Source organism: Etheostoma spectabile, chromosome 9 (genome assembly GCF_008692095.1).
Source record: "Etheostoma spectabile isolate EspeVRDwgs_2016 chromosome 9, UIUC_Espe_1.0, whole genome shotgun sequence".
Taxonomy (NCBI): Eukaryota; Metazoa; Chordata; class Actinopteri; order Perciformes; family Percidae; genus Etheostoma; species Etheostoma spectabile.
In genome coordinates this window covers 28,795,947-28,808,939 of record NC_045741.1, presented here as the reverse complement: position 1 = coordinate 28,808,939, position 12,993 = coordinate 28,795,947, and the positions used below count along the sequence as shown (strand labels likewise).

General features: G+C 38.2%; 1 protein-coding gene across 3 annotated transcripts in view; it reads left to right on the top strand.

The window, feature by feature from the left end:
• LOC116695588 (capping protein, Arp2/3 and myosin-I linker protein 3) overlaps positions 1 to 4,707 on the top strand; it is a 43,263-nt gene extending 38,556 nt beyond the window's left edge. For 2 of the 3 annotated variants that reach the window (XM_032525945.1, XM_032525944.1), the window contains 5 exons: positions 637 to 743; positions 881 to 1,007; positions 3,472 to 3,543; positions 3,726 to 3,833; positions 4,113 to 4,707. In XM_032525945.1, the coding sequence (XP_032381836.1) occupies positions 637 to 743; positions 881 to 1,007; positions 3,472 to 3,543; positions 3,726 to 3,833; positions 4,113 to 4,153 (455 nt within the window). In that variant the 3' untranslated portion in view covers positions 4,154 to 4,707. The remainder of the gene's footprint in view (positions 1 to 636; positions 744 to 880; positions 1,008 to 3,471; positions 3,544 to 3,725; positions 3,834 to 4,112) is intronic. The other variant, XM_032525946.1, reaches the window with a different exon arrangement.
• The last annotated feature ends 8,286 nt before the right edge of the window (positions 4,708 to 12,993 follow it).

Here is a 12,993-nt window from a genome sequence, read left to right as displayed (position 1 = left end):
GAACCTGCCTTCTTCAGTCTCTCTCCAGTGTTTCACAATATTTCATTTACGTCAACAGTCACACAACTTAACATTAGCCTTAAAATGTATAAGTATATGCTGCTACGATGATTCAGTTTTTATGGGAGTCACTTCCGGTCTCAGTCAGTACCGCGAACGGCTGAGAGGCGGGCCTAAACACTCTATTGGCTAGGGTGTAGTAACACTCAAACTTTATAGGCTAATGCCACAATAACAATATGCCCTTGTATTGGATGATATCTATGTTAACAAGCGATCATGTCAATATAAACCATTTATTTATACTTATATATATAGTTTTCACATGTATTTTATAATCACTTGTATATAATTACTAATATATTTATTACATATTTATAGGACAAATTTATTCTATTTATTGGCCATTTTATATGTGGGTTACACCTGTCTTCTCACTTAACTGTCCTGTCAAAAATTAAAGGTGGAAAAACCCAAAAAATAATCTTGAAAAAAAATGACATAACATGGATTTTCTGCATCAGTTATAGGGAAAAGAATGAATTTTAAAACTCGCGCTGCATACTTGAAACAATGTTTTCTCCCCACCCTTACCTACATGTGTCAGTGACACAGTGCCTTGTTTTCCATCTGTAGGTACAGAGAAGGAAGCAGATGTAGACAAGTATCCTGGAAAGATGGAAAAGAAGGAGAGAGAAAAAAGAAGAGACTCGGAGGGTCAACCGCCTCCGATTCCGGAAAAGGTGTGCAGTTTATAGCCAGGCGTGGGTCGGTTTGGCCCTTCTGTTTTGTGTAAAAAAGTCCATCAATGGTTACTGTCAATCTAGAGCCAATGTGCCACTTGTCCCTTTTGATCTGTATTCTGGTCTCATCCAAACAGCCAAAGACGTCCTCGTATGTGACTTTTCCAAAAGAATCAGCCAATGAGAGGAACTTACCGCCTCCTCCTGTGCCGCCTCCTGTCAACAAGCCCGTGCATGGACTACCAGACAGAGCTGCAAGTCAAGGTACATCCACTGAAAATACAGTAAAACAACGTGGTGGTGTTAACCCTTGCATTGTCTACCTGTTAGAATTGAAAATCAACAATTTTGTGGACACTTTTTATCGATCTTTTTAACTTTTTCTTACGTTTCTGAAGCTTTTTTTCAATGTTTGTCGTAGACGTTTTCAACTCTACGTAACACTAACTTATTAACTTTAGTTTTACAGTTATTTTTGGAATTTTATGGTCAATAAATAAGAAATTTATACCTAATGTTTGAGTTGCAAAAGCAGAAATTAGGAATTATTTAGACTAAAATTTAAGGAATGTATGTTGATGGATAATCACAGACTGGAATGTGTCAACTTTTACTCAATACTATTACAAAAACACTTCAATTTGTTTTCAAATCCTACCCCAAAATTACCCATCAAAATCACCCCAAAGAGCGTTGTGTGGAATCAATCATGTTATTTTAGGTAATTGCAATTTGGTAGTTAAAAAGAACATTGATATGGGAAAACGGGTCAGTTAACACACGTGTAACTCAAATAGCTCAGTTGTATTCACTCACAGTCCAATTATGAGATACACTTTTTCAGATGCCTACCTCGGTTTCACTTTTTTGTCATTTGTTCAACTCTTATTTTGGAATTTCAAAGTGCTCAACCTGCAGAACATGTCAGAGGACTAGTTAGTAGACATGGTGGGAAATACACGTGTTGGCTTTCCACTCTTATATCCGTCACTTATGAAGCTACCGCAGCAGCCGTGGCTTTACAGTGGTTGTGTGTTGGATTACTTCTTGGCCAGGCACAGTGACCTCCTGGAGTCTTGTCGTCAACGCGATGTTGCCAGGCAACCAGCACAGACTCCACATAGTCACTGACAAGAAATTGTCTGGCACATAACTCCCCGTAGAAATGCAACTCTTTGTGTGTTATCTTGTTTTTTTACGAGTCTAACAGTGTTAACTAGTGAGCTTTAGACGTGCTAATTAGAGGATTTTGAGATGTTCAGGCTAGCTGTTTCCCTCTGTTTCCAGTCTTAATGCTATGCTATGCTATGCTAAGCTAAGTTAATTGGCTGGCGGCTGTAGTCTCAAATTTACTGAACAGACATGAAAGTGGAAAGTCGATCTTCTCAGCCCAACAAGACAGTGAACGTGTATTTCATTTGAAATATTCCATTCAAGAAATTATAGCCGGTAGTAGCAGGACATTAGAATACAAACAGAGATGTTTGTGTGGTAACACTTTACTTAAAGGTAAATACATAAGAGTGACATGACACTGTCATGAACACATGACACAGTCATGACAAGGTCATGTCACATGAACCCTAACTTGAACCCTAAACCAAATGACACTTACTAAAAGAAGTGTTGTGTCATAAAAATTTATGACATGTTTATAATGTTTATGACAGGTTCATGACAATGTCATGTCACTGTTACGTAGATACCTTCACTTAACCCTTGTGTTGTCTTCCCGTCAAAAATGAAAATCAACTATTTTGTTGACGCTTTTTATGAATGTTCTAAAAATGTTACGTTTTTGTCCCTTTTTCAACACTTTTGATGCTTTTTTTCAATGTTCGTCACTTTTTTTGATCTTTTCAACACAACGTAACACTAACTTATTAACTTTAGTTTAACAGTTATTTTTGGAATTTATGGTCAATAAACCTCATTTATAGGAAATTATACCTAATGTTTGAGATAGAAAAGCAGAAATTAGGAATTATTTAGACTAAAATGAAAGGAATGGATGTTAATGATAATCACAGACTAGAATATGTCAACTTTTACTCAATACTATTTCAAAAATACTTCTATTTGTTTTTCAAATGCTATAAAATTGAATAAGACGCACCAAAATGACCCCTCAAAATCCCCCCAAATAGCGTTGTGTGGAATCAATCATGTTAGTTTGGGTTATTAAAAAGAACTTTGATATAGGAAAACGGGTCAATTTGACCGGAGGACAACATGAGGGTTAAAGTGTAACCGTTTGTGTCCTCTTGCCTGCTCTACACATAAAGAAGAGTCCGTTCCTAAGACACACCAAGCACCCAACCAGAGGAAGTCATAGCCCTTAAATCATCAGATGAACTCAATTCAATTTTATTTATAGTATCAAATCATCTTGAGTTATCTCAAGATACTTTACAGATAGAGTAGGTCTAGACCACACTCTATAATTTACAAAGACTTTACAATTCCTACTACTAACTTCCAGTGTTTAGGATTTTTTTTTTGCAGGTTTGACCCAATAACCTCTGACTAGTTCTACTTGTTGTTAAATTGCAGTGTGAGCGGCAGGATATTATAAAAGGCCACATTGTGCGTCTGCCCTTTTTCCGATACCGTGGCGACATAGATGTTGCCATGGCGGGGCGCCACTGCAAAATCACCATAGAGGAAACACATACTTCTAATGTCAATGGTACATATTTCTCATTTGTCTTTCTTACCTGTTGTTCAGGTGAAGAAGGATTGCGACCTCAGGCCCCAGTGAAACCACAGAGACACAGAAAGGCCATGTCTTGTGACGCAGGTACAATTAGTCCTTTCCTCTTCACAGTATATACTCTTATTATTTACCCTATTATTATTTTACCAGGCTACACTGTGTATTTATGTTGGGAATTTATGTACAGTATATATATGTTTATCTGTGTGTAAAGCGTCTGTATCTAACTGTTCATTTGTGTTTTTTTTTGTCCTCACTGACCTCAGGCACTGACAGGGAAAGCCCTAATAACGTTGAGAAGCCCCCAAATCGCAAACCCCCCGTGAAAAAACCTAGACTACCCCAAAACAGAAATAAGTCACTGGACTTGTCTGGTACACATCTCTGTTTTTATGTGCGCGTGTGTGTGTGCGTGTTGTGTGAGTCAAGTGACACTGAAACACCACAATATGTGTTACTGTTGTTGTGGAATATGATCATTAAATTGCTATCTATAAAGAGTGAAATGGAAAATACAGTGGATACTTTACATTTTCTGCACGTTGTGAACTTTGTGAAATTTGCCAGTTGTTGCAGCTGAATGGATATGTGCAATGATCAACCACAGTGATATAGTCCCCGCCAATGATCTCCTCTCCTGTTTTATTTTACAGACAGCCTCAACTCAGCCTCCGGTCACGGCGAGCTGTTGTGATGACTGGGAAATTCACCCGCCCGATGTCATGACAACAGCGGAGCATTTCACCCAACGAGGAAACAAAGAAAACCTTTTTACGAGAAGGGGAGAGCCAGAGCAAAATTGTCTGACAGACATCATAAAGCATCAGCCACCTGCTTCTGTTGAACACCCTTTATGAAGTCCCGTCCCTCCCTCTTCACCCTGACGTTGTTTCTGTCTTTGCTTTCCTCTTACATGAAAACTCCTTTGGTGGCTACAGTATTTTAACAGTATTTGCTACTTTAGAAAACCCCATGGATCATTGTCTGTTGTGTCGGTGGACGCTGAGTGGCTTTGCTAGACCGAAAAAAAACAAGTCTTTGTTAGAATGTCGTTCATTCCTGACTGCTGATACAGTTGATTGCCTTGGTTGACACTTGAAAATGAGTTGCTTCTTATCAGATGAAACTTGATGATTTATATCTAGTTTTGCTTTCAGGAACTGAAAGGTAATATATTTTATAGAAGAAAATAAATATTATGTATGAGCACCCTCACTGTATGAATAAAACACTAATGGAAAACAACTGACTCTTGCTGTGGCTGTTATTGTTTGCTAATGTTAGCTCAACTATATGAGAAGCCGCCTACGCCAAAATTGAATACCTTGCACATACAGTAGTACATACAGTACTAAACAGTTGCCCATACAGTACACATATATACTTCACCTGCAAATACTGTATATATATATATATGTATATATACTGGTACTAAACTTTTGCTCAAACATGCATACTTCACTTGCACATACATATATAGACTACTTCATTTGTGCATACAAACTGTATATACTTCACTTGCACATACATGCATACTTCATATGCACATATACTGTATATATATATATATATATATATATATACTTCACTTGTGCATACAGGTAGGTATTTCCCTCAGGAGTTGGTGGAAAACAGCTAAAAGGAGAGTAGATAAGAGACTAAAATTCATTAGGTGGGGAGAAACACAACTATATGAATGCTAATGTTGCTCCATGTCAGCTGGAGGTGTAAATCATAGACAGTAAAAGAAATGGACAGAGCGACGCCATAGACTTCAAACGGAGTCAGGGAGGCCACTTGTAGAAGCCCCCCCCCCCCCCCCCCCCCCCCCAATTCGGTAATTACTCTACTATGTGACAGAAAGTGGCGTGGTTATCGCACAATCTTTAGCCTATTATTACAAAAACAGCTGCTACGGGACCATAACGTGAGATACAAGGTAATTAATGTATCCTGTATTGTTATTGTAATACTTGTCATCACACACAGGCCTGAATTACACACACATGCTCGTACCTATACATGCACTAATTGGAGAGATGTCAGAGTGGGGGGGCTGCCCATGGAAAGGCTCCCTGAGCAGTCGGGGGTTCGGTGCCTTGCTCAAGAGCCCCTTGGCAGTGCCCAGGAGGTGAACTCCAGCTACCAGTCCACCACCGTACGTTGGTCCTTATGTGGACTTGAACCAGCGACCCACCGGTTCCCAACCCAACTCCTTACGGACTGCCACCCCTAGGGAGCCTTTAACATTTTTGTGTTTCTTTAGAAATAAACAATGGACAAATAGAGTCTTTAACCCTTGTGTTGTCTTCCCATTAACCATGAACTTGTTCTTCCAAGTCAAAAATGAAAAAGAACTTTTTTTTGTACTTTTCAAATGTTTTTGTCACTTTTTCTGATTCATTTGTCACTTTCTTCCAGCTTTTGGCATTTTTTTTAAAAACCTGAGCTGGTTTAATAACAGGTTTTACACTTATTCTTGGAATTCATGGTCAACAAACCTCAGTTATATCAAATTATACATACGTTTTTAGTTAAAAAAAAACTGAAATTATGAATTATTTTGACTAGATCACAGATGGGTAGATGTCAAAGTTTAGTTCAGATACTGTTTTGAAACCATTAAAAAAAGAATTCAAATGCTGTAAGATAATTAAAAGAAAATAAAACACCCAAATAATTCAATTGAAGTAATCATTAATGTTACCTGAACAACATATGGAATAATCCGTGTTATTTTTTGGGCAGATTGGTTGAAAGAAATCCATATTTTTGATATTAAACACTTTGAAACGGGTCAATTTGACCCAAGGGTTAAACACTTCAGATGTAATGATATTCCCTGTCAAAGTGACGCCAAATTGAATGGGAGTCAATGGGATGCTAACGGCAGGTGATAGCTTGTTAGCCTTAGAATTTCCCCATACGAGGTACGCTTTCCGGATGCTCGGTTACCTCCCTGGTGTTAACAGGTGATGATATGTCAATGTTGTGTTTTCCTGATTGTCTCTGCTGCCCCCAAGTGGCCAAAGAGGTCAAATGTCCCAGCAATAACAGTAATCTTCTACTGCAAATTGTGTGTCTATAGTTATTGGTAATCATTGTCTAATTAGTCCACTGTCACTCTAAAAAAGTGGACTACATGAAGGCTAGCAGGTGTCAACTGTAAGCTATAAAAACATCCAGCTGACTGGTTTGAGTCCATGATGACAGGTGGATGCTAAATGTACTTCCTGACTTCAGAAATGCACCTCTCCAGGTTGGCATGGCAACCACATATATTCAGAACTCAAATTGTGTGAGAAACAGCAGGGGGCGACTGATCCCTACATATGAAACACACACACACACACACACACACACACACACACACACATACACACACACACACACACACACACACACACACAAATGATATCAGAGGAGCAGCACTCTCACAGGTTGTCATTAGCAACCGTGCCGTGACCTTTTTTCTAAAGATGTTGTAATGAGTCAGACACGAGTTTCTGCCAGAGTGAGGAAATCTGTTGAAATGTGAATAAAGATGCTGTTTTTTTTTTTAAACGATCGACAGGCCTCTGGGGAAATGCAGAGCAGGTTTTTTTTTTTTGTAATTTTTTTTTTTTTTCAGATGACTGAGACTAATTGCCGTCTCCACTTAATATCACGCATGTGTGTTCTGCACTGTGGAGGAACAGTTTTCTCTTTTTCCCCAGATGTTCGAGATGCTGTGTGTGAACACGAGTTCATCTATTTCTTCATTCAGCCGCCACGTTCTTGTTAATTAATCATAATCTCCGCCGTTTTCCAGATAAAAGATGATTTAATGTCTTAGCCCAGTGTGTGAGCTACAATTGAGTCTCTCCAGAGGCAATTTAAAGTGAAGTGCATCTAAGAATATAGTTCCCAGTATGTTTATGGTTAGAAGATGTGTGTCATGTGACCACGCTGTGACTATACACATCCAAACATGTAAATAGGAACATGTTAGGGATATTTTGTCACTTATTGGGAGCAGTAGGCTGCTTGGAGCCTGTTCTCCAGGATTTGTGCTAAGCTAGGCTAACTATGGCTGCGTCAGACAGAGTTACATCACGCACAGAGATAAGAAGGGTATGTATCGACTTATGTAACTCTGGGGGACACGGTGAATGAGATCATAGTCCCAATAAATCTTCATTTAACATCCTGTTTGACCCCTTTAAAAAATATCTATGTCTGAAATATGAGATTCTTTTTAACCAAAGTCTCATGGTAAATGGATTGGATTCCTTCCAACGCTCTTTGCAAATACAACTGATCACTTTCATACCTCTGATCTTAACTACTAGTCCAAATAATTCATAATTTCTGCTTTTTGGACTCAAATATTAGGTAAAATTCTATATAAATGAGGGTTACTGACAATGGATTCCAAAATGTAATGTGAAAGTAGTGGTAGTATGGTGGTGGTAGTGAAGACTATTGAAAAAAAGGTCTAAAAAAGGATGAAAATGTCAAATTTCTGTCCGTTTTTAACCCATGAGGACAACCCAAGGGTTAACATCTCAAATTTTGATTTATGGTGAGATTACAGGCAGTGCATTGACAGTCTCCGCAGTGAAATATAACTTTATTTACGCTCTATTTTGATTTTTTTCACATTTCCAAGGAGGAGGGTTTTTTTGCTAAACGTATGGAGTTAATTGAGCTTTACATTAATCTGTGATATTCATTCTGATCAGCAATCAGTGTTTGGTTGCTGCTCAGCATTTTATGATTGAGTGCCTTGCCCAATGGCACTTCATCAAATGCTCAGTAATGACGACAGATCTTCATCGTATTTTACTAAAAGCACAATTTCCCTTTCCCTATCAACGCTAACCAAAAAGTGGGCTTTGTAGGTTCTAGGTTTCATTATAGGTTCTGAAATTTCCAAATTCCTTATATTTTACGTTAAATTTCCTCACGGCTGTTATTTGGCCACGGTATTCTCTACAGCTGATGTGAAGACACATCACATCGCATAGGAGGCACTCAGACACATCCTACTCTTCTTATCATTCTTCTGCAGTTACCAAGCAACATGATCACAGGAAGGCCGAGGGAAGAGGGGAGCCGGAGAGAGAACATGTGTGGGTAGAGGAGAAAGACGCGTGAAAATGAAAGGATGCAGGCAGTCCACGGCAACGTGCATGATTGTGTTCACAAGATCCAAATCTTCTCTTCCTTGAAGGAGGATCCACCGAGCGCGAGCAAAAAAAAGGCCTCAATGACTCCAGTGAGTCCAGTTCTTGTAGATGAAGCAGAATAAAACATACTGCAAATCTACTAAACTTGCCTGTTATGAGTATTTAATTCTGAATGAGGCTGTTGAACATCTTCCTCCGTGCTGTCGGAGCCCAAACAAGCTGTGAAAGTGCTTTTTTGCACGTGGCCCCTCCCAGCAGGCCTGCTGGATCCGGCTCGTGCCGCAGCAGTTCCACGGGGAAACCGACTCATGAAAGCAGACAATGACAAGACGCGGTGAAATTTGATGTAATTGCAATCATGTTCACGAAAGGTCGCGACGACTCGGAAGTGAGCTGTTCAGCCGGGTCGTCATGGGAACCGTCTCCCTAATGACTGACGGGGACTGCTGCCTTTGGAGTCGCCTTATGGCCCGGCAGGCTGTTTGTTAGACAGAGCAGCTCAAACGGCGTCAGCCACAGTCGTGTGGCAGCCAATCAACATGGAACCAGGACCTGCACAGCGGCTGGCTACGGCTAATCCCTGTGATGTAATTATATATATATAATATATAATACATATATATATTTATGTACTTACATTTAAAGTCAGAAGGAAGTGTGCCATCCTGCATTTGAAAAAAAACGTCTGTTTTGAGCGGGAATGCATTTATATGAATTTCATGAATCTGTTGTTTATTGTGAATTTCTGATTATTCTGATTATTAGTTGGATTTTCATTTTATCAGGGTCCGTTTAATTGGTGCTACTGGTTTTTATTGGAGAGATTGGTTGTCATTGTATTTGTGATGGTACTTGTTGCTCAGATTTTATTAGGGATTGATGATGCTTTTTTAGAGATGTCTGCATTTATTTATCAAGATTTTAAAGCATTAGCTCTTTATGATGGAAAAATGGCACCTTAATTGTGGATTCTAGGACCTTTAACCACTTTAAATGATGTGATTTATGTTTCTTATTTATGTATCCCTCGTTTATTATTCAGTGCTCCGCCTAATGTGGATTTCCTTTTGTTGCCTTTTGTTGTGCTGTGTGTCTGATTATCTTGTTACATGTATGCCATGTTACATGTATGCCATGTTACATGTATGCCATTACATGCATGCAATGTTACATGCATGTCATGTTACATGTATGCCATGTTACATGTATGCCATGTTACATGTATACCATGTTACATGCATGCAATGTTACATGCATGTCATGTTACATGTATGCCATGTTACATGCATGCAATGTTACATGTATGCCATGTTACATGCATGCAATGTTACATGCATGCCATGTTACATGTATATCATGTTTCATACATGCCATGTTACATGTATGTCATGTATCATACATGCCATGTTACATGTATGTCATGTTTCATACATGCCATGTTACATGTATGCCATGTAACATGTCTGCCATGTTACATGTCTGCCATGTTACATGCATGTCATGTTACATGTATGCCATGTTACACGTTTGCACATGTATGCCATGTTACATGCATGCCATGTTACATGTATGTCATGTTACATGTATGCCATGTTACATGTTTGCAGTGTTACACGTATGTCATGTTACATGTATGCCATGTTTATGTATGCCATGTTTATGAATGCCATGTTTCATGTCTACCATGTTACACGTTTGCCATGTTACATGTATGCCATGTTACATGCATGCCATTTTACATGTATGTCATGTTACATGTATCCCATGTTACATGTCTGCCATGTTACATGTCTGCCATGTTACATGCATGTCATGTTACATGTATGCCATGTTACACGTTTGCATATGTATGCCATGTTACATGCATGCCATGTTACATGTATGTCATGTTACATGTATGCCATGTTACATGTTTGCCATGTTACACATATGCCATGTTACATTAATATCATGTTACATGTCCGCCATGTTACATGCATGTCATGTTACATGTCTACCATGTTACACGTTTGCCATGTTACATGTATGCCATGTTACATTAATGCCATGTTACATGTATGTCATGTTACATGTCTACCATGTTACACGTTTGCCATGTTACATGTATGCCATGTTACATGCATGCCATTTTACATGTATGTCATGTTTTATGTATGCCATGTTACATGTATGCCATGTTACATATATGCCATGTTACATGTATGCCTTGCTGCACCACAAAATGTGCGGCGATATCAGTCAAGTTGAAGTTAAAGTTAAAGGTTTTTCATCTGTGTTGCTACAAAAAAGGAGAAGTGAGAGACATGTGTAGCGGACGACCGATGCAGCATTACCAACAACAACAGAATCAAACCAGTGGATTACGTGTAACATGTGAACTGGAGAAGAAATCATCCAAAATCTTATTCATTCCAAGAATCAACTAATTCAATTTGCAAATTCAAGTAAATACAATAAAAATGCAGGAAATAGAATTATTATAATTATAATAGTATAATAAATATATATATATATATTATAATAAAATAAAAATGCAGGAAATAGAAATAATAGATAAATATTTTTGTGGTGTATGCAGTATATGTGTTAATTTATTATAATAAAATGAAAATGCAAGAAATAGAAATATACATATATATAGACATAGTAATAAATATAATATATACTAGTTCTGGTTATATATATTTGTATTTTACTGTATATATTAGATAATAAAAATGCAGGAAATAGAAATAATAGATATAATATGAAATATATATATGTGTGTATACATATATCATGATAAAAAATGCAGGCAATAGAAACACTAGTATAATAACAGATAATATATATATAGATATAATATATAATTATAATATTATATTATTGTGTGTGTTATATATATATTATATATATATATATATATTATATATATATAATATATATATAATATATATATAAAGGCCCACAATAATGAGCAGTGGCGGCCCTATTAATGTTACTATGAATCATAGTATGGGGGGGGGGTGTTGCACTGGCCAGTTTTGATTATGGGGGAGGGGGTCGGTAACCCCCCCCCCCCCCCCCCCCCATCCACCCTGTAAATTACGAGGAATGAAATCCCAGATTTAGCGTTATCTCTCAGTCTGAGAGGAGCCGAAGTATCGACCTCTCTAATCCCTTCATCCCTCTCTTCCTCCTCCTCATCCTCACGCACCTCTCTGTCTGCCACCCCCTGATTTCCTTCTCGGTTCATCTGTGTGTTTTTTTTCAAGATTAAAGTAGTTCGGTTGTTAGAGATGGTTGAAGATTAGAGCTGTCTAGCTTTAGAGCCCTCCAGCGACAGGAGCGCTGCCTATCAATTATACACAAAGTCCGTCATGTGGCTGATGATGACTTATGAGCAGCATTTTCTCATTCATGAAGGCAAATGAGTTTTTCATGGATACGTACCAGAAATGCTGTGAGTGAAATGTTATCACTTTGATGGGAAATAGATCGTGAATATGTTAAAAATTGATCTAAATGTGTAAAGATGACAAGCGGTCGAGATTTAAAAAAAAAAAAAAAGAAAGAATCGGGATGCAATTTTTAAATGGCCCGTAGCCTATAGGGCGTAATTTACTCTGGATTTCACTTTTTGGACTTCAGACGTCACAATAGCTTCTTGGTTCATTAATTTGAAGATATTTTATTGTATTTATTTACACTGATTAAAAGCCATAACGCCGTCAGTGTGTGTTGGGGGTAACAGGACACCTCTCCAACGTGCCAGACGCATCGATTGTTAGTCGGTTACAAAGACAAACTGTGGTCAGGTCAAGAGAGAGAGACTATGAGAGAGAGAGAGAGAGAGAGAGAGAGAGATGAACCCTAACACCCCCCTCCCCACACACACACACACACACACACACACATTCACAGCAACACAACTCTTCATCCACGTCTCAAAGTTCAGCCACACACTATGAACAACCCTCATGGAGATAACACACACTCAGAACTCAGTCACTCAGAACACACAGACACACAGACACAAACACACACAAACACACACACACACACTGAGAGTAGAAACACTAGCACCAATGCAGAAAATACTAACTTACTCATCTTCGCACTACTCAATAGTTTCTTTAAAGTAAAGATATAGAATTATGATAAACCAGTTTAGTTTCTTTAACCCTCATGTTGTCCTCATGTTGTCCTATAGCCATGTTCTTTTTAATTCCCCGAAATAACATGATTGATTCCACACAACGCTCATTGGCAAGTACACATCTCTACTTTCATTCATTTTGGAGTGTCTTATTCAATTTTATAGCATTTTTAAAAAAGTGGTTTCAAAATAGTATTGAGTAAAAGTTGACATATTCCAGTCTGT